Consider the following 21,663-nt stretch of genomic DNA (forward strand, 5'->3'; position numbering starts at 1 on the left):
GGGTTTTAGATGTTTGGGAACTGTAGTGTGACCAAGAGGCCTGGACCTGAGCAAGCAAGACAATTAATTTTTGTTATGTTGGGGCTGCCCATATTCCTGACACAGTGACTGGGGTTTGTTCATTTTATTGTATTTCTCCAGGCCAGCCCCAGTGGGCTCAGGGGATGATAACAATAGTGATACCTAGCACCTTTTGTCAATGTGTCCCTGAGGAGCCTGGGCAGCCCCAGCCCTGAATCCAGGGGAGACTGTGCCTATTGAAATAGTGTGCCCAACAGCTGGTACTTACTAGTAACCGCACACAGCACTCTAGGCCAGGTGTGCATTTGCCCTCAACTGACAAAGCTTGAATAGGTTCATGTTCTGGTCATGCTGCAAGACTCATTTGTTCATTCATCCAGGCTTTGTCTCAGGTGGGTAGAGATCAACCATTTGCACATAGTGCAATCCAGGAGGCCAGGGGATCAATGGATCCCTGATGGTTATTAAGCAAGCAACAAGGTGGGTGAGGCCATATCTTTTAGTGGACCAACTTCTGTTGGTGGAAGGGACAAGCTTTCAAGCTACATCGAGCTCTTCTTCAGGTCTGGAGAAGGCAATCAGAGTGTCACAGTTAAGTACAAGGTAGGACACATTGTTAAACATAAGAAAATTACACGTTGCAGGAGACTAGTTAAGGTGAAGTGGGCAATTAATACCTCTGCAGCCGTAGGACAAAGGAGGGTTAGTAGGTTACAAATATTTGTGAAGAGCCATAGAACCAGTGTCTCTGTTGAGACCATGATTTTTAGTGTCTAGCAGAGTTATGAATTTAAATTCCCAGGTTCGCCTTTTGAAGTGTTGTTTGCAGGTTTCCTTTGAAGATGAGAACTGAAAGATAAGATGTGGAGTTATCGCTTTATGAAACGTGTCTGCCCATGGGTGATAGGATGTTTTTGTCTATCGTCATTTTTCTGTGTGAGTTCATTCTACAGCATAGTGATTGTCTGGTTTCATCTACAGAGTTGTTGCTGGTGCATTTAATGCACTGGATGAGGTACAGCACATGTTGTGAGAGGCATGTTTAGGACCATGACTCTTGAAAGGTGTGTTCTGGTTGGATATTGATTATCCTAGCAGTTGAAATAAGTCTGCAGGCTTTGCATCTGTTGTTTTGGCAGGGTCTGGTGCCGCTTCAAGTTAGTATGCCCTGGTCTGTGGGGAGCTTGCTTCTGATAATGAACTTGGTAAGGTGTGGGTTCTTTGAAGGCCAGAAGAGCAGGTTTGGGAAAAATTTCTTTCCAGTATCAACCCTATCTAGTATGGGTTGTAATTGGTGATGATATCGTGTATAGGTTCTGGTATAGAGTGCGTGTGTGATCCTACACACCCCGTGTTCACACCCTCCACAGTACTGCAATCATATTTCTACAAAATATGCCTTGTGAGATATCCTATGAAAGCTAACACCACATTGATTATTAATATCATTGCAAAATATTTAGTAGTGCCACATAACCAATTGTTTCAGCATCCATGTTATTGAGCATATACACAACTTCAAATATGAAAAAAACTGACACAGCCTGCAGTTGTTAGGCTCTCACACCATCTTTGGTTCAACATTGCAATACACCTCACAAAGACATTTGGCCTCCAGCCTGTGATTCCTCCTTTACGGTATTTTCTCAATCCCACTGACTTCTGTAAGTTTACAGTAAACTGCATTGAGATCCAATCCACAGATTCAGTCCAGGTTACCCTGTGTTGCTCTACCTTTTCTCTGCAGGGTTGGGCTGGATCTGGATCTGGCAGCTCAGAATGGCTGCCAGTTTTGTACCCCTGACAGATTTCACTATTGATTGGCCAGGAGCTTCCACTTTACAGCTAAGGGGGCATGTGTGCACATGCAGGAATGTCTGTTCTTAAATGACAGCTTCCAAACAGCTACTGTGCATGGTGAACAACTTCCTGCACTCCTTGCCTGGGAATGTTTCCATATCAACTCAGAGTAAGTGGAAACAACAGCTGTAATTACAGCAATAAGGTGTGGGGTTTTCTTTGTTTTTTTTTCTGCTGAACACCATGCAATAAAAAAAAGAAAAGGGGGTTACAAATGTATCTCAGGTATACCATTAGTATGATGAAATAGATGTTTGGCAATTGTCTTTGGAGTGGATATATAAGTGTTGTCCATTGTCTGGTAGATATCTGAGGCAGGCAGTGATGCTGCCATGGTGAGGAAGGTTGGTGTCTAGGGACGTGACATTCATGGTGGCAGGATGGCCTTCTGAAGGAGGTTGTTAATGGTGCAGAGTTTCTGGAAGAAGTTAGGGCTAGTCTACACTGGCAACGAGGGGTGTAGCTACCAGCCCTGGAAGCGCGGCTCCCAGCGCTGGTAAACTGTCTACACTGGCACTTCACAGCGCTGAAACTTGCTGCGATCCGGGGGGTGTTTTTTCATACCCCTGAGTGAGAAAGTTGCAGGGCTGTAAAGTGCCAGTGTAGACAAACCTTTAGTTGTGTCCTGGAGGAAGCTGGCCCTGTGTGCACTGAGTGATTTGAGGATGGTTTCTGTGAGTTCTGGTATTCTTTCAGTAAGAGTGCCATGGCCAGATATGAGAGATCTGGCTTGGTTTCTTTGTTTGTGTATCTTGGGAAGCATGCTGAAGGTCCCTGGGATGGGTTCGTGGGGGATGAGGTCATAGAATTTTTCTTGAAGTTGTTTGGGGAAGTATTTGATATCCTTAAATTCCTGTGTGACTTATAGTATAGGGTCTTTGAGTTCTTTATAGCAGGTGACGTTGGAGAGTTGTCAGTTGGCCTTGTTGACAGAATCATCACAGTTGACAACTACAATAGTGGCTCCTTTGTCTGCTGGCTTGTTCTCTAAATTAGATGGCTGTATTTTAAGCTCTTTAGGGCTGGGACCATCTTTTTGTTCTGTGTTTGTACAGTGCTTAGCACAATGAGGTGCTGGTACATGACTGGGGCTGCTGGGTATTACTGTAATACAAATACATAATACCTGTGCCCAGAGTGTATGGATAAGCACACTTTAAAAATCATGTATTTTAATAGACTGTAGCTGACAGTTAAGAAATCTATTTCTGTATTTCCCATTTACGAAAGATTTGTTTAGTATTTTTCAGTTTTTAAACAAAAGTGCCAATTCAAAACCGTCAAAGTGCTTCCAGAATAATAAAAAAGATTGATAATTTCTAAACCCATAAAAAATTCCTCCAAAAATTAAAATAAGAAACTCAATCCAATGCATCTTAATAATAAAAAAAAAAGCAAGCAGCCAAACAGAACAACAACAACAACAACAGAAGAAATATCGCCCACATCCTTTAGACCCCACCATTCCCAAAAGCATTGTTGGCCTTGGAGCTTGCACTGGTAGTCAACCGATTGAGACTATTTCAAAGAGAAAAATGTATTCAGCGGTAGGAAAAAGCCACATATAATATACTTGACCTTAGCAACATCTTGTTCTTTTTCTTTCAAGCATGTCTTTGAAGAGGCTAGTACTGCTGGAGCAACAAATGGAATTTAAATGTCTGCCAACTCCATTTTAATGTAGCCTTCTGACAATTTTTTGGCTTGTGTTTCCTTCTCTCTCAATTGTATGATACTTGCTGCCTAGTGAAATTAAGTTCAAATACTTTGTGGCAGAGCTAGTGGTGGGCAATGGGTTAGCTGGAATGTGAGAAAAAAAGCTTCCCAAAAAATTAGCCCCTCTCTCTTCTTTTTTCTCTCTCTCTTTTTTTTTTTTTTTTTTTTAAATAATCTTCCCTGGTGCTGCCATTCCCCCTTCAGTGCTCACACACAACATCTTGATCCTACTCCCATTGAAATCCATGGGGCTCTTCCCATTGTCTTAATTAGAAACAGAATGGGGCCAAGAAAAACGTTATGGTAACCATTACATACAAAGCAAAGCACTCCAAATGAGAGCCAAGGTCTTTCTCAAGGAAAGATCATTCATTTCAGTAGGTAACATCTGAATAAATGGAAGATGCAGAATAATTACTGACTACTGTACCAACAGTGTCTTTGTTTTACAGGCTGTTTACCTATGCTTTTGACTGCAGTTAGCCCTGTAGATATTTTATATTAATCAGAATAACCTCCTGCTTGAATAGAGTAACTAGAATATGTACATTCTGAAAGTTAAATAATCGTTTTATTGTAAGAACTTGGAACATTAATTGCTAACATGATTTTTCTTCGGGATTTAAAAAAAAGGAGAGATCCATTAAAAAATAAAAATAAAAATAAGTATCAGCGTGTGCATTAGACACCGAAGAGCCTGCAGGGCACCTTTTATTAACACAATGTGATTTATTGACATTTTAGTCCATCCAAGCTTCTGCTTTTTTCTGCTGTCACAATTGTGAGCAGACAACATACAATTACATGAAATAAACATATTAACACAATGTTCTCATTATTACCTCTATGTTATAAGGGAGATTTTTAAAGTTGGATGCCTCAGTATAGATAGCCATCAGTAGATTCTTTTAGTTTAAAAGCTGTATTAATATTTGCAAAGTACAAAGTACAAAAAAAGTAAGAAAGGATCCCTAACTCATATTTATGTTTTATATACAAGTTAACTGAGCACAACCTAACTCATATTTACAATAGTGTTAAAGTACATATAGACAACATATTTATTTTAATTTAAAGTGGTTCTACTCCAATGATAGTTATGGAATAAGAACCTGAATAGAACAGAATGGAAAAAGCTCTCAAAACAATTGCCATTATTCAATTCATTGTTTCCTGTTCTCAATGTTCTCTTCCACTTTGAGACCCTGATCCTGAAATAGAATCCATGCAGGAAGACTCAGACAAAAAAAACAACAACTTAAATCCAACTAGGATCTGGCAGTCAAGCTGGGCTTTCTCTTTCTTGCATGTCACCACCAGATACAAAGGTTTATTGGGCCCAGGGGTGACTACAGTTATACCTAAACTGTTCCACTGTCTTCAGATTACACTCTGTAGCCTGGATTAATTTGGGGTGCAATTTGAACTTTTCGCAAACAACAGGTCCTTTCCTCAGCAGCTAAATAAAAATCTCTTTAATAGAGGGTATGGGTGAGTAACATCCATAAGCACTTGAAGATTTTACCACCAAAATTAGTGGAAAAATAAAGTTCCACGAATGATAGATACACATAATTTAGAAGTCCCTAGGGATGTCATGCTCACACACATTAAGACCATAGAAAATACAGCAATAAGATGATAGCCACTGGGGTACATCGTAAGTGGGATGTGATGATTCAGTTTACACCATCCTGTCAAGCCCAATGTGCTCAATGAGGGTTGGATAAACACCTTCGTCCCATTCTATCCACACATATCCGGGGCCATATTTGATGAGATTTCAGACCTCCTGCTCTTGTGTGCTATTCCAGAGAACCTTGTTTGGTATTCTGGCTAATTAAACTTCTCAGGCTGTTATAAGTAGGGCTGCCAGGTATCCGATCTTCGACCGGAAAACCTGGTCGAAGAGGGACCCTGGAGGCTCTGGTCAGCACCGCCGATGGGGCCGTTAAAAGTCTGGTCAGTGGCACAGTTGGGTTAAGGCAGGCTCCCTGCCTGCTGTGGCTCTACGTGGCTCCCGGAAGCAGTGGCACGTCCCCACTCCAGCTCCTAGGCATAGGGACAGCCAGGGAGCTCCATGTGCTGTCCCAGCCCCAAGTGCCAGCTCTGTAGCTCCAATTGCCCAGGAACCCTGGCCAATGGGAGCTGTGGGGGCGGTGCCTGTGGACAGGGTAGCGCGCAGAGCCGCCTGGCCGTGCCTCCACGTAGGAGCTAGAGGGGGGGACATGCCGCTGCTTCTGGGAGCTGCTTGAGGTAAGTGCTGCCTGGAGCCTGCACCCCCTCCTGTGCCTCAACCTCATGACCCAGCCCTGATCCCCATTCCACCCTCCGAACCCCTTGGTCCCAGCTCGAAGAACCCTCCTGCACCCCAAACCCCTCATCCCCAGGATCACCCAAGAGCCTGCACCCCCAGCCAGAGCCCTCACCCCCACCCCACATCCCAACACACTGCCTCAGCCCAGAGCCTCCTCCCGCACCCTGAACACCTCATTTCTGGCCCCACTTCAGAGCCCGCACCCCCTTCTGCACCCCAGCTCCCTGAGCCAGCCCGGTGAAAATGAGTGAGCGAGGGTGGGGAGAGCAAGCAACAGAGGGAGGGGGGATGGAGTGAGCAGGGGGCAGGGCCTTGGAGAATGAGTGGGGCCTCGGAGGAGGGGCAGGGGGTGGGGCAAGGGTGTTTGTTTTTGTGCAAATAGACGGTTGGCAACCCTAGGCATAAGTCATTTGTGTCAACCCCTTTCCAAATGCTTTTGATAAATCAATGCAGTTCACTTTATGAATACGTGTACCCTAATATCCAAAAAAACTGCTATTTTAACTTGTTTTTTCTTCTTTGAGGTTTAATTGTTTATCACAAGCTACAAATTGCTAAGTCTCCTAACCTCGGTCAAGCACTCTACTTGTACTATCAGGCCTCATTACACCTCAGCCTCTTGCCAAGCCTACCTTAATAATAATCCTCACTTTACAGGCTTCTCTACTTGCATTTCAGCTATGTTAATATCTTGTATACATAATAAAGTAACTTAGCAAGCAATATATTAATTAAGTTTGCCTCATAATCTCCATAGGATCCGGTCCTGGGTCACTGGTCAACATCTCTTAGTGGCACCAGGGTAACCCTGCTGTCTTTACATAATTTGCCCAGCAACTGTAATTTAGCAAACAATTCTGTTGATGATGCCCAAGAAGAAATCAAATTCAGCTCACCAGGATGAACAAGAGTCAAAAGAGGTAAGATATTTTTAGCTGGTTTAAATGGCATAGCACCACTGAAGTAAATGGAGTTACACTGATTAACAACAGCTAAGAACCTGGCCCAGTAAGTCAACACGGACCCGATTCTGCAACCCTAACATTGTGTTACACATACTGACACGAATAATCTCATTAACGTCAATTAAACAACTTTTGTGAGTTAGTGTTTCTCAGAACAAGTAAAATATGCAGAATCAGGCTCCAAAGTATGCTAATATGAGTTAAACAGTTTTTTCCATTGGCATTATGTATGTTATGGAATTACTCCCTTCTGTTCAACTGAGAGCCATATAACCTTTCAAATGTGCATGCTATTAAGAAATGATATCTTCGGTGACCAATATGGCTTGTGATTATCTTTTGCCTTTTATATAATTTAGAGTTGCTTACATGCTAATGTGCTTTCTAAAACAAAATGAGTAAACACACAGTGGTGAAGAATAGGGGAACAGATACTCTGAAAATGAGTCAAGGGTTCAGTTACATGCATGAAAGCTTGGCTGACTGGCCGTCAGCAAATTCTAACACACATCTTTAAATATACCATTATGGAGCCACACAGTTAAAAAAAAATGACTCCAGCATGCCATAATTGCTTTAATCATTACATTTATTTTACAGAACTGACCTGATTTCTGGAACGCAGCCACAACAAAGGCTGTGAACAATGGCTATAACCACTAGGAAGGTGAAATACTTATTTTTGACCTACACTGAATTTTGAAGCCCAGCGTGAGCTTTGAGAGTGCATATTTTGCATAGGTCATTGGCTGAGGCTGTATTTTTCACATAGAGTTTTCTGTCATTTTTGGACAGATTTTCGAAAGCATTGCATGAAACTTGAACTTGAAACATCCGTGTGACGTTTTGGGGGCATGAGAGTACAAGGCCTCTGCACAATGAAGCCAGGGAGAAAGGAAAAAAAATAAATTCTGAGACTGAAGGTCTTACAGGATCAAACTCTTTCTTAGCTTTACAGTCTGAAATTTATTTTGCTTCAGTATGTAAAATGGTGTACTTATACTATGAAACTTTGTACCTGGGACGGTGTCAGATATTTATTAGATATTGCATGCAACCACACTTTAATTTTTTTCAGTCTGTGTGATCATGTTACTGCCTGCATTGATAAAATACTGTCACTTATGGAGTTGTGTTAATTTCTGTTTGCTGGCAGTCCTGAAACAAAAACATTGTTCTGGTCAAACTGAAAGTGATTTTTTTCTGAATTTCTGAAAAGTTTAAAAAGTCAAAAAAAAATCCATTTTGGGTCAAAATAAAGTGTTCTGTTTCCTTTCTGGGCATTCTTAACCATTGCTAATAAGAACAGAAATGATGAGCTAGAGTCACAAAGCCAGAGTAGTCAGAAAGCCGGTGCCCGCCTTATACCCAATAGCTAGAACGCTCAGCTGGGAGGGAGGAGGGGAAGAGCCAGCTTCAAATCTCCACTCTGGAGCAGACTCAAACCCAGGTCTCCCCCCATCCCAGGTTTGAGTGCCCTAGTCCCCTGGCTATTGGCTATTCTAGGGTGTGGTGCTTTCAGTCTCTTCTGTTGAAGCTGTTCCATTTTGTATACATTACTTGCATAGTCATTGGGGCAAATTGAGAGAGAGAGAGAATGACCCTGTAGCCCAGTGGCGAGGCAGGTCGGGACAGGTGGAACCTGGAGTCCAGTCCCTGCTCCAATGACTATTTCATTTAAATATCACAGTCTCTAGTATTACACAGATGGACATTTCCTTATGTTACGGAATTACAGGATCATAAATCCTACCCAGAAATAAATAACCAATGTTGTTGGGGAAGGGCAGCTTGGATCAATCAAATTTAAACCTTTACCAAACATCACTTTGCTCCTATAGTCACATTCACTATTGACACTAAGAAAAAAAAAAAAAGGAAGAACTTGCCTGTGCTATACTAGAGGAGTATATTATTTACTTCTTCAATGGATTTTAAGACTAATTATCCTATAATAGAGAATTAAATTTAAATAGAGTTTCTGGTTTAGATTCACAGGACCAGTCATGGTCTAAACCACCCTTTTGGCTTGTGACTGGGACCCTTAAATCTATTCTATCGTACACTCACTGCCTATGCCCTTGAAAAAGCCATTTCAATGTTTGAGATCAGGGAAATGTACCAGGCTGCAGGCGTAGGGTTGACAACTTTCTATTTGCAGAAAACTGAACACCCTTGCCCTGCCCCCAGCCTACCCATTCTCCCAGGCTCTGCCCCTTCTCCGAGGCCCCACCCCTGTTCTCTCCATCCCCCCTCCCTCTGTCACTCGCTCTCCCCCACCCTCGCTCACTTGCTCATTTTCACCAGGGCAGGCGTTTCACTGGGACAGGTGGTTGGGATGTGGGAGGGGCTACAGGCTCTGGGCTGGGGGTGCAGTCTCTGGGGTGGGGCCAAGGGATTCAGGGTGTGGGAGGTGGTGAGGGGTTCAGGGTGCAGGAACGGGTTCCAGGGTAGGGCAGGGGGTTGGGGCATGGGAAGGGGTTTGGGGTGAGGGCTCCAGGTGATGCTCATCTCAGGCGGCTCCAGGAAGTGGCCGGTATGTCCCTGTGGCCCCTAAGCAGAGGCGCAACCATGCGGCTCAGCATGCTGCCCTTGCCTGCAGGTGCCGCCCCCACAGCTCCCATTGGCCACAATTCCTGGCCAATGGGAGCTGCGGAGGCAGGGCTCGGGGTAGGGGCAGCGTGCAGAGTCCCCAGGGCCGCCCCAGTGTCTAGGAGCCAGAGGGACATGTTGCTGTTTCTGGGGAGCCGCATGGAGCCAGGCAGGCACCCTGCTTGCCGCGCTGTGGGAAGCAGACCGGATTTTTAACAGCCCGGTCTGCGATGCTCACCGGAGCTGGAAGGGTCCCTTTTCGACAGGGCATTCTGGTTGAAAACTGGATACCTGGCAACCCTATGCAGGGGTGAGGGTCTCATGGGAACCTCCATACCAGTCCAATGCTAACCAGGGGATAATCCCATATAGGCAGTTACATCAGCTTCAAATCTGTTTTGTACCACACTGGCACAGTGGATTGAGTTTTAAAAGCCCAAAGGAAATCTTGAGACCTGCAAAGATCCCAAGATGTCTGCAGCCCCAGGAGGGCTCACTGCCTCCACACATTGTTCCCTCTGGCTTCCACTTCCCCGAAGGCCTCATAGCTTCTCTAGGAATGATGCTGTTGTGCCTACTGGCAGCCGCACAGACATCCACTATTCCAGCCACAGCATGCTTTGCAGGTCTCAAGGGGAAGCATGAACAAATGCATGTCCTCACTGGCTCGTAAAACTCAGTCCACACACTGAGTCCAAATTGAGCACTTTCGGGGCTCTCTTTTTAATATAAAAAAATAAATTAACAACAAAGTTAATCTCAAATCTTTCCACCAGGCTTGGTTGCTCTTTGGCTTCCTCTCTCAGCGCTTCTCACCCCCATCCTAGCTCCTCTCTCCCCAGAGAGCCACAACCACTTCCCTTATTTACACGTGGAGTAATCAGTCGCCCAGCTGTCTCAGTGAATTGGCAGACCCCATTTAACAGTTTCTGAGCAAGATCAACAGATGCTAGCAAGATGGAGTGCTACAGATATATAATGCTAGTCTGTTCAGGGAATTACTGCTGACTGATACATGGACTGCGGTGATGGAAGATAAGTGATTTAGAACTGTGGCTCTCAACCTTTCAAGACAACTGTACCCCTTTCAGGAGCCTGATTTGTCTTGTGTACCCCCAAGTTACACCTCACTTTAAAACTATTTGCTTACAAAATCAGACATAAAAATGCAAAAGTGTCACAGCACACTATTACTGAAAATGTGCTTACTTTCTCATTTTTACCATATAGTTATAAAATCAGTCGATTGGAATATAAATTTCAGTGCACAGTATATAGAGCAGTATAAAGTCATTGTCTGTATGAAATTTTAGTTTGTACAGACTTCGCTAGTGCTTTTTATGTAGCATGTTGTAAAACTAGACAAATATCTAGATGAGTTGCGGTACCCTCTGCGTACCCCCAGGGGTACACGTACCCCTGATTGAAAACACTGATTTAGAATGAGAAAAAGAGTTAATGAGTGAAGTAAATGGGGGGGGGGGAGAAGGTGAATAACATAACTAGCTAGTTCTTTGCTTTGTATTGGTTTACATTTGTTTTTGTGATATGCAATTTAGAAATCTTAACTTTAATGAAAGGGTTGTGTTGTCTAGGACAGCATTTAATTTAAGCTGACAAAGCTATGAAATCTACTTAGTTCTTTTAAATGCAGCGCACAATGAAAATAACTAATTTTAATAAGTTGTCTTTTCAAACAAATACAAGAACCGCTTTCAAATCTGTAAAAGCAACGTAATGCTCCAGTAATGCATTTTATTATTGTGACTACTGCAAAGCAAGAAATATTGAAATACAGCTGATCAGGTCAAAGCCTCAATTAGGTACATCACAGAAAAACCATTTAAAAAGCCCATGTTTAATTTCCATTCTGGAGACATGGCTATCAATCTCAGATGGAAACTCCCACATTTACATAGTAAGAAATCCCACACTGAACCATGTTTAACATAGTCTTTTTTAAACATAAAATAGATAGTCTCCTGTAGTAACTGAGTAATTTTTGATCAATTCCTTTGAATAAGCCATACCGTTTTTGACTCTTTTTGAACTATATTCCTAACTTGTTGAATCAAATTAAGATGACATCTAGTTTAAAAAAACCAAAATGCTAAAATGTAAAGAAAATTAGATAGATGACATGCAAAAACTATTATAAGAAAGTTATATAGGTTCCAAGTCAGGCACACGAATGTTAGGAAATACCAGTTTTACAATTGTCTGAGAGACCGGAATTTTTCCCCCTTGTGTGTCCATTCTATGCACTGAATGAGACTAGTGACCTGTGGAAAAAACAGTATGTAATCATGTCACTATGAACTATATGCACAAAGGATGCCCATGAAGGGGCACCTTGAAGGATCTGACCCTTATCAGTGATTTGCCTGTTCAAATATCCAGTTTATTTGCACTATTTTTGTAATTGCACATGTACATCAGGTATTGAATAGCACACCTATTTGGTGTTCAGTCCTAGGTTTCTGAGATATTTAAAATTCTGCCATCTTTGTGATTTATCCCTTATTTTGAGTAACTAAACGATAGCGCACTAAACTGACACTTATCCCAATTAAGGAGATGTGCCATTTAGAAATACTAATTAAGCAGATTCTACTACATCTATATTTCTGTGGCATTTTCTATTTAGGATGTTTCTTTTGGACAGCTTACCAAAATGAACCCATTTATGTCACAAGTCGCTAAACAAATCAAAGAAAGAAAGACTAATACTTTATATTACCACACATAATTTTAGTTAGCCTTCCCTCTCACCCTCTCTCTCTCTCTCCTCCTCAAAAGAAAAAACACAAGTCTACTGTTACTGTATGTGTGACACATACTAAATAAATAATGTCTCTATTTAATATGGAGTCTTGCCTAGGGTGATTTTATTTCATTGCCGATAGCTACAAATAAAAGTTTGTTGCCCTTTATGCTTTTGAGTCCTCATTAAAAACACTCTTTATTTTAAAACGTATTCATGAAAAGAAACATCTTTTACTTAATCCATTTCTATTTTCAATTTTTTGTGGCAATTTTAGTGTGAATGTTATGTGAAAGCAAATATGGCTTTATACAGTTTTGGCCTGTAAAAAATTCAAAACATCTTTTGTAAGGACACTGAAGGTTGTTGTTGTTGTTTTTAAAGCGTTTGATTGCTCTCTGTGTCTTGCAATGCTCTCTTTTGAAAATAAAATATCTTTACCATGGCACTTCTTACTTGTCCCCTAACTAGCCTCAGTATTTTCAATCTTTTTTCAAATGAGAGTCTCTTCATGACTAACTTCACTTCACCAGAGGCTCTCTATTTTATGAGACAGATTGACCAGAATTTAATACTGCATTCCAGATGAAGGCATACCATTGATTTAGGTCATGACTTGATCTTTTCTATCCTGCTAGATATATATTTTAGCATTGTGTTTGCCTTTTTGACCATTGTGGACAGCAGAATGAAAACCACTGTTTCAGAGGTGGGAGTGGTCAAAAAGATTATATATATATAATCTCATTATTGCTTCCAATATACATTACCTTGCATTTGTGAACAATCAGTTTCATCTGCAATTCTGCTGCCCATTCACCTAGCATTCTTACATCCCACATAGTCTGCTCGAGTCTTGACAAGCCTAAATGATTTTATGTCATCTGCAATTTTTGCCATATTACTGTGCAATCCTTCCTCCAGGTCATGGTTAAATACAAATCCTAGTTCAGAATTTTGGGGCATCGCATTTTTAGTTTGCAACATGGCAAAAAAAGACTTATTCTTTCTGTTATCTATTTCTTAGCCAATTTCTAATCTGCTTTATCTCTCACCCCATGACTTATTAGTTTTCTTAATTGCCTTGTGAGAGGAACTTTGTCAAAGGCCTTTTGAAAATCCAAATACATTAGATCCACCAGTTCTCCTTCATCTACTATTTTCCTATGCAAAAAAGAGTTCTTATAGATCAGAGAGGGATTATTTTCCTTTAGAAAAACTATGCTGGTTTCTTTTATCATATATATCTCCTTAGATTAAAATAATTCTTAATTATCATTTCAATCAGATTACCTGGTACTGAACTGTCAGTGGTTGGTCATTGCCAGAAACCATTGCATCACTTTAAAAAAACAAAATAACAAAACAAGTACATTTATTAACCCTCAGTCCTCCAGTATGCTTGATTTTAATGAGAGGTGCATATTTTTGTTAGCTCGGCCCCTTCATTCTTAAGTTATTCCAGAACTCCTGGGTGTCTCCTCTTTTTGACACTCCCATTTTTTACAGTATCACATCTTTATTATCTGGAAAAAAGTAAGTATCCCAGTATCCTCTGTGGTGAGGACTGATGCAAAGAAATCATTTAGCTTCTCTATAACGTAACCTCCTGAATTTCTCCGTTTACCCTTTGCTAGAATAGCACTCACTGATATTCTCATTGGCCTCCTATATCTGAAGAATGTCTTATTGTCCTTTTTATATCTTTGACAATATGCTCTTCAAATTCCTTCTTAGACCACCTAGTTTCCATTTTTCATTCTACCTGCCATAGTTTATATTCCTTGTTATTAGCATGATTTGGGCTGGGCTGGAATTACATTTTGTGAAGTATACCTTTTGGTTCATATAACTCTTTTACCCTGTTATTTAGCCATACTGGTTTACTTCTTGTCTATTTTTTATATTCTTTCTCAAAAAAAAAATCTATGGGTCCAATCTATTTTTGCGTTCACATTAAATTGTGAATGCAAAATATTACCACATTTAATTGCAAGCACATGAGAGGACATTTAGATGTCTAGTTAACTTACATACAGGGACAAACATGTAATGAGATATCTTAATGTTATCACATGTGCCAGCAATTTTGCTCCTACACTTCTGTGCCCACAATTGCCTGGACAAAAAATGGAAGCCAGGTTGAGGCAATTTTAAAATTTGGCTCATATGTCATATATTCTTATTTGAGGGTGTGCATGCATGTGCAGCCTGGATTTAAATTGCTGTAAAGCTTTTTTATTAATATAAAAATTGTTTTAAACAGGCTGGCAAATATTGTTTGACATTTTTTTAGAAAATATAGCTTAAATCCTTTACCAGTTTTATTCTGATCATGTATTCACTTCAAATTTCTTCACTGACATAGAGCGTTAGAGGGTACTTTGGCAGAGGTTTGGATGTCTATTCAAGGCTCAGTCTATTCAAGGCTCAGGATTTTACTGTTTTCCTACCAGAATAAAATGATCCTAACATTTCCTTTCTTCCAGAAAGCTCTGGCAGACTTCCCCCAGTCAGGGTAGGGCTTGTCCTGAAGCATCATATCAGTGACCTATGGAGGAAGAAGGAAATCATTTAAATCAGTGTCACAAAGTTTTAAACACAAATTTTTAGATTCCAAAAGGTTTTTCATTTCAGATCATTCTTATCAACATTTGTAACGACAGCTAAGCTGAAAATCTGAACAAAGATATTATCTGCAGCTCTCTTATTCAAAACCTACATGAACTCTGGTCTGCTTTCTAGAACTTGTGTGTACCCCTTCATAAGAGATGTGAGAAGGCTCATGCATTGCCAAAGATGCAGAGAAGACAGAAGTTAATCTAAACGAGTTACTTATGAAGATCTAGGAAAAAATGGATGTAGGTTACTTTCTTCATAGCCATATGAAGAAGGCAAACAGTACTATTCCAGTCCAGCTGGGTAGGTAAGTTCAAGTTCAATGAGCATAGTGTCGGGAGAATTTTGGCTATGAAATCTGAATTGCAGTCCAGAGGATTGAAGCCAGGGAAGCTTGTGCAGTAAGGGCCATATGCTACCCTCGATCCCAGATGCCAATGAGAAATGTACACACAGAGTAAAGGCCATATATGACCCTAAAACCTGTGCTGTCCCCTTACATGGTATTTAAAAATTGAAAAGCTTATTCTACTTTTCAGTACTCATATTTAAATGGACCATCTGTCAAACTCTGCCCAGAGACCCATACACACATTCTACTTTTGGATGATTTACAAAAAGAATTAGAAATGAGCCTGAACTAAAGCAATAGATTTGGATATCCATGATCTTTGAGTCATATCCTTTTTTTCATATCCTTTTTTTCAGATTAACACTCTTCTTAAGTATTGAAAAATACAGTATAGTCATTTCATCCACCATGCTATTTAGAAAACCCAGTGGTGGGGAAAACATACACAGAATGTTTATGTTAAAAAAAAAAAAAAAAGTCAGTACACAGCCCTGGCTGTGATATGCAATAAAATAAATGTTTGTCTGCCACTAGCATCACTACACTGTTTAAACTATTAATTCCTTTTATAAATATAAAAGTAACTCCTACAGAGATTTCAAGACTTCCCTTCTCCCCCAGTTTTACTCACTTCCAAATAAAACCCAGTTTTACGGAGAATTTCTTATTTTTATTTTCTTCCTGGTTTATTTTTGAAGCATGGAGTTGTTTTGGTTTGGGTCTTTTAATTTAATCAGCTAGCATGTGAATTAGTACTTTCATTCAAAGACATTTTACAGTGTTTATTGAAGGGAACAAAAAGCCTATGTTTAAATCGAAGCCACATATGAGGGTTCTCAGCCCTCAGCGGGTGAAGGTGTTCAACACATTGCAGAACTAAGTCCTAAATGATGATGAAAACTTTAAGCATATCCGGGGTTCCAGGGTTCTATCAATCTTAGCTTGAAGAATCGATTGTATCCTGAAATACTACCATTTCCAATGGTTTTCCTTTGGTAATTCCTTTCTCCAAGCACCCATGTTAATAAGACTCCCAAGGTTAACTAAATAAATATTTGGATACATATTTAATGCTTAAAAGGCCCTCTAAAGATTTAATTAATTTCATTCAGAAATACTTTTCCAGTTCCAGGAAGATTCTGTACAGTAATAAATATTTGCAAGGAAACAGATGATTACCAAATGGGTTTTATTCAATTTTCAAAATGTTTTCTCCAGAGTACTTTCTGGGAAATACTTATATTTGCTAGAAGGAAACAATCTGCAGCTGTGTGACCAGTTATTACAGCAGCATGTTTTATAAGAATGGCAATCAAGTAAGTGACATTTGCTGAGGAAAATGGCAAGATGAAGCAGGAAATGTTCATTCTGATATCAGACAGCTGGTCTTTTTCATCTCTTAGCTTCAGCATTTATTTTAAGTCTTATCATCAGATCAATGTCAGGTCACTTGCAGCTAAATTGGCAGAAGCAAAGACAGTCATTAAAGGGATGCATTCAATAAAGAAAAATCCAATTATCTTTTGCATTAGAGAAATCAAATTCATTTTCTGCTGGTGGTCAAGGACAGTCATTGTGGAACATGGTGCATGGGAGGAAGGTACTCAGCTTTGTCACAATATAAATAATTTTGTTGGGATAGTATCGATGTAATAGCAATAAGTTGTTTTAACGTCCACCAGCATTGGCAGAAAACAAAAATTCAAACCTTTTGTTTTCTACAAGTTAAAGACTTTATTTCACATCTCAAAATCCAATGCACTGCCCGGCAAACATTCATCTCTATTAGATCAGACTATCTGGAAAAATGCTCTGTTACAGTATACTGCGGAATAGATGTTCCATGACGTGCAATTCTTGCATTCTTCAATTATTCTATGTATGTATCTTGTATAGTCAAAATAAAATGGGAAAAGCCACTTGAAAAATATCCATTACTTAATTAATTAATTTTGTATCTATAACTATGAAAGACTCGGAACGTGATACTCTGAAACCAATGTTAATACAGTAACAGCCGTGTTAGTCTGTATTTGCAAAAAGAAAAGGAGTACTTGTGGCACCTTAGAGACTAACCAATTTATTTGAGCATGAGCTTTCGTGAGCTACAGCTCACTTCATCGGATGCATACCGTGGAAACTACAGAAGACATTATATACACACAGAGACCATGATGTTTCTGCAGTTTATAATGTCTTCTGCAGTTTCCACGGTATGCATCCGATGAAGTGAGCTGTAGCTCACGAAAGCTCATGCTCAAATAAATTGGTTAGTCTCTAAGGAGCCACAAGTCCTCCTTTTCTTTTTGTATTAACATTGGTTATACTGACTCAATTTAAAAGTGTATGTCTTTTTATGCATAACTATGTTCCTATGTTTCACTTAATGTTCCATTAGAAAAATGGGTATTGTCTATAAAGACTTACAAACTACAGTTACATGGTGTGCACAGTCAGATGCTTGTTCAGTGAAAAATAAAACTGGCATTTCTTGTATTGCCTTTTCGAACCACAGACTTCATTTTACAAGACACAAATATCAGTGTGGCTGCACGTTATCTAGGAGGGTAACCCAGGAATACTTTAGTGGCACATCTCTCTTCATCATGGTCAAATATGCAGAAATGCTATGAGTCACAATGTTAAAGATAAAAAAAACCCTACGGCCCACTGTGAAATGGTACACTGCAACCATGTAGAAGCAGGAAATTTTGATTTTGAGATGAACCGTTATGGGAAGTACAACTACCAGACAATACAATTACCAGTAGAGAACATGTATAAGATGGGTATAATGATACTTACTCATCTTTGTAAAGTGCTTTGAGATGCTCAGACGAAAACTGTTATAGGAAAGCTAATTATTTATTTATTCTTATCATTGCATCAGCTTTTCATAAAACTACCTTTGTCACTGGTCAAACCACTGCTTTTTTATTACAGCACCTACAGCAGACAGAGAAAATTATTGTGAAGTTCTGCTTCTTAGAAGGTATCTTGCAGGATTCTCACTCCTGGCTTACAGAGTAGCAGCCGTGTTAGCCTGTATCTGTAAAAAGAAAAGGAGTACTTGTGGCACCGATGAAGTGAGCTGTAGCTCACAAAAGCTTATGCTCTAATAAATCTGTTAGTCTCTAAAGTGCTACAGATACTCCTTTTCTTTTTACTCTTGGCTTAGTGTGAGATTGGCAGACCTTTCCTAGTTCTTAAGGTTTTATGACCTTTGAGGGCTATGATAGCAAGGCAGTTATTGCAAACCGCCCCTTGCTGTGTATAAATGCTGCTTTCTGAATATTCCAGTCTGTCCCTTTGACTGAGTGGAAGGTGAAGCTCCCAGGAGGAAAAAAATCTCAATTCAAACGATCAATTTAAGATCAAAACATGTGCCTCAGAGAAAAAATGAAAAACCAAAGTGTGAACACAACTCAAACGCTAATCTCCCAACTCTGAGGGGACTGAGCATGGGCAGAGAATCCTACAAGATGTTACCAGTGAAACAGCATAACAAATAACTGCAAACAGGAACCTTTCCAAATCTGTGCTATGAGCTCAGCTCACATTGTAAAGTCCAAATTCATTCTTCTTCTGATGTTTGACTTTATTAACAAAGAAAGCAACAATAAAATACCATAAGATTAGCTTGCTCCTTCTATCAGGTTTAGCTGCTTTTAGAGTTCTTCCCTCAGGGCTGCTCAGACCACACACTCCCAAGAAAGTCACTTCAAAGGTGCAGTAATGAGATCCCCACCTCAGTGAGTCAACAGACCCACTTAATCCTTTCACAGTAAAATCATCTGCTAAGAGGTGTTTCAGACAAACACTGGCAGCCTGTTACAAACCTGAAAATAAATTTAGCTACAAATAAAAAACTCTAAACAAGGACAACATGGGGACACTTTTGACCATTCCTTCAAAAATCTTCAAACCCCTTCCTGGGTAGGAACTAAAGCAGAAGTTCCCACACTGTAGTCGTTGGAGCAATTGCTGGTAGTCTGTGGAGAGATGGTTTGTTAAATGGTGCTGGCTCATCATCTTTGTTTCCAGCTGCTAAATTGCATTTTAAAATAATTAAAATCTATTAAATGCTTTCATAACAGCCCTTTTTCTATGTAAATAATTGGAGTATGTGTAAATTGGAAGGAAAATGGACTATGAGACAATCTCTGTTATTAGGAAGTGAACTACCCTATGAAAATGTTTGGAAATGCCTGAACTAGAGAACAATGAGCTCACTGGAGTTTCCTTCAGTATTTCATTTGTAAAAAGAAAAGGAGTGCTTGCGGCACCTTAGAGACTAACAAATTTATCTGAGCATAAGCTTTCGTGACCTACAGCTCACTTCACCGGATGCATTCAGTCTGAAGTGAGCTGTAGCTCACGAAAGTTTATGCTCAAATAAATTTGTTAGTCTCTCAGGTGCCACAAGTCCTCCTTTTCTTTTTGCAAATACAGACTAACACGGCTGCTACTCTGAAACCTATTTCATTTGTAGTAGTCATCCCCTGGTCATCAAATTGGGTGAGGCACACACCTCAAGAATTAAACAATAAACAGAGGACGGAATATTGGAAGCCATGGTCCATCAGAACTCTCTAGAATTACAAGCATCTGATGAAAAAACAATGAGGAGTCCTTGTGGCACCTTAGAGACTAACATATTTATTTGGGCATAAGCTTTCATGGGCTAGAACCCACTTCAAAGCTTATGCCCAAATAAATGTGTGAGTCTCTAAGATGCCCCAAGGACTCCTCGTTGTTTCTGTGGATACAGACTAACACAGCTACCACTCTGAAACCAAGCATCTGATGGACTCTGAAATCTTCTCTACCTCGAATTAAGCACCGAGTAGTTTACGTTCTAACACACACCACCACAGCAACATTTTATGTCAACAAACAAGGAGTGCTCTTTCCCAACTACGTTGTCTAAAAGCTCTGACTCTGTGGTCATAATGCCTGGGACATTGAGCGTTTCCAATGGCTTTGTACCTGAAAGGACAGATAACTTATTAATGAACACATTAAATCACAGACTATAAGGTCAGCATGAGTGATCTCTGACGCAGTACATAGTGGACTTACTGCTCAGAAAGAGGGTTCAATCAATACACCTCTTCATAACTAACAGCAATGAAAAATGCCCTCTATTCTCCTTCAGAGCATGGACGGACAAAGATTTTTGTTACAGATCCATTCCTATTAGATTGGAGCAGCAGATTTCTATGTTTTCCCTCTAATCCCATGGAAATCAGGGAGCTAGAACATTCTCTACCTTGGGACTCTGAGAGTTTCCTTTTGTCCTAAAGGCACTTTTTCCTTTATTTGGCTTATGTACTAATAAACCCCCCAAAATGTAGTATCTGAGCACCTCACAATCTTTAATGTAACATGCCTCTAAGGAAGGCAAGTGGTATAATCCCCACTTTACAGATAGGAAACTGGGGCACAGAGAGGCTAAGTGACTTGCTCAAAGTCACATAGGACATCTCTGGTCGAAAAGGGAACTGAACCCAGGTCTTCTATAGCCCAGGATTACACAATACGTATGAGCCTATCCATCCTTTTCTCCTCCCAGGAACCTATTCAGGCTTGCCAAGAAAAAGCCAATTTCTGCTTGTTTTAAGCAGACTAGGTTTATCATTTCTTTGAGTTACTTATTGATCGTTTCTAGGCTTTTTCAGTAGCTTATTTGCTTGTTTCTAGGCTTTTCTGGCTCTTTAAGTAGCTTGTTGCTTGTTTTGGCTTTCCTTTTGGGCTTTTCTGGGAGGTGTGGCTGCTGCTTTTTTTTTTTTTTTTTTTAATTGCCCACAGAGAGTGTGGTTGTCTCCTAGTTGCACAATCCCTCTCCCAACACCAAAAGAAAGGGGATAGGAAGAAATCAGGATCTGGAGACTGACAGTCCCCAGGGCCAATGCTCCAGGTCAGCCCGATTAACAGGACAATAGCAGGTCAAGGGGGGAACCAGGAGCCCAGAGCAGGGATGGGGGCCTGGCCCAGCCCGCTTGAGCTCCATCTATGTGAGCTGGAGGGAGCCAGCTCACTCAGTCAGCTTGGGTTGGGTTCCTCTCCCTGTGTGTGTCCACATGAGTTTGCTGCATGTGTTTGCTTCTTGAGTGACCTGCAGTGCCTACTCTCTCCCCATGGGCTACCTCCTACCTACACTACTAGGTACAGGGGAGTTCACTGGTTGGTTGGTTGGTTGGTAGGTATGGGGGTGGTGGTTGGGAGCGGGGTACTGATAGCAGTACGCTGGCAGGTTGCAGCAGCCTAGGATTTGCCTGCCGTTGCTGGCTGCTGGTTCTGCAATGCTTGTGCTTTTTAAAAAAATATTTATTATTATTATTATTATTATTAAAAGCTCAGCTGTGGTCGGTGGTCTTTCCGTTGGTGCACCTCTGGTGGTGGTGTTGCAGCTGCACCACTGGGGGGAGGTCTGTTGGGGGAGCTGCAAGGGGTG

At 40.6% G+C, this 21,663-nt stretch overlaps 1 protein-coding gene across 3 annotated transcripts in view; it reads right to left on the reverse strand.

Moving 5' to 3' along the window:
• Nucleotides 1–21,663, reverse strand: part of TMEM117 (transmembrane protein 117) — a 320,747-nt gene that overhangs the window by 98,050 nt on the left and 201,034 nt on the right. For all 3 annotated transcript variants that reach the window (XR_014714338.1, XM_084650322.1, XM_084650323.1), the window contains exon 5: nucleotides 14,689–14,786. Coding sequence is in view for 2 of the 3 variants with exons in the window: in XM_084650322.1 (XP_084506448.1) it covers nucleotides 14,689–14,786 (98 nt within the window). In the remaining variant the exon portion in view is untranslated. The remainder of the gene's footprint in view (nucleotides 1–14,688; nucleotides 14,787–21,663) is intronic.

This window comes from Lepidochelys olivacea (genome assembly GCF_965140295.1).
Source record: "Lepidochelys olivacea isolate rLepOli2 genome assembly, chromosome: 1".
NCBI classification, from domain to species: Eukaryota; Metazoa; Chordata; order Testudines; family Cheloniidae; genus Lepidochelys; species Lepidochelys olivacea.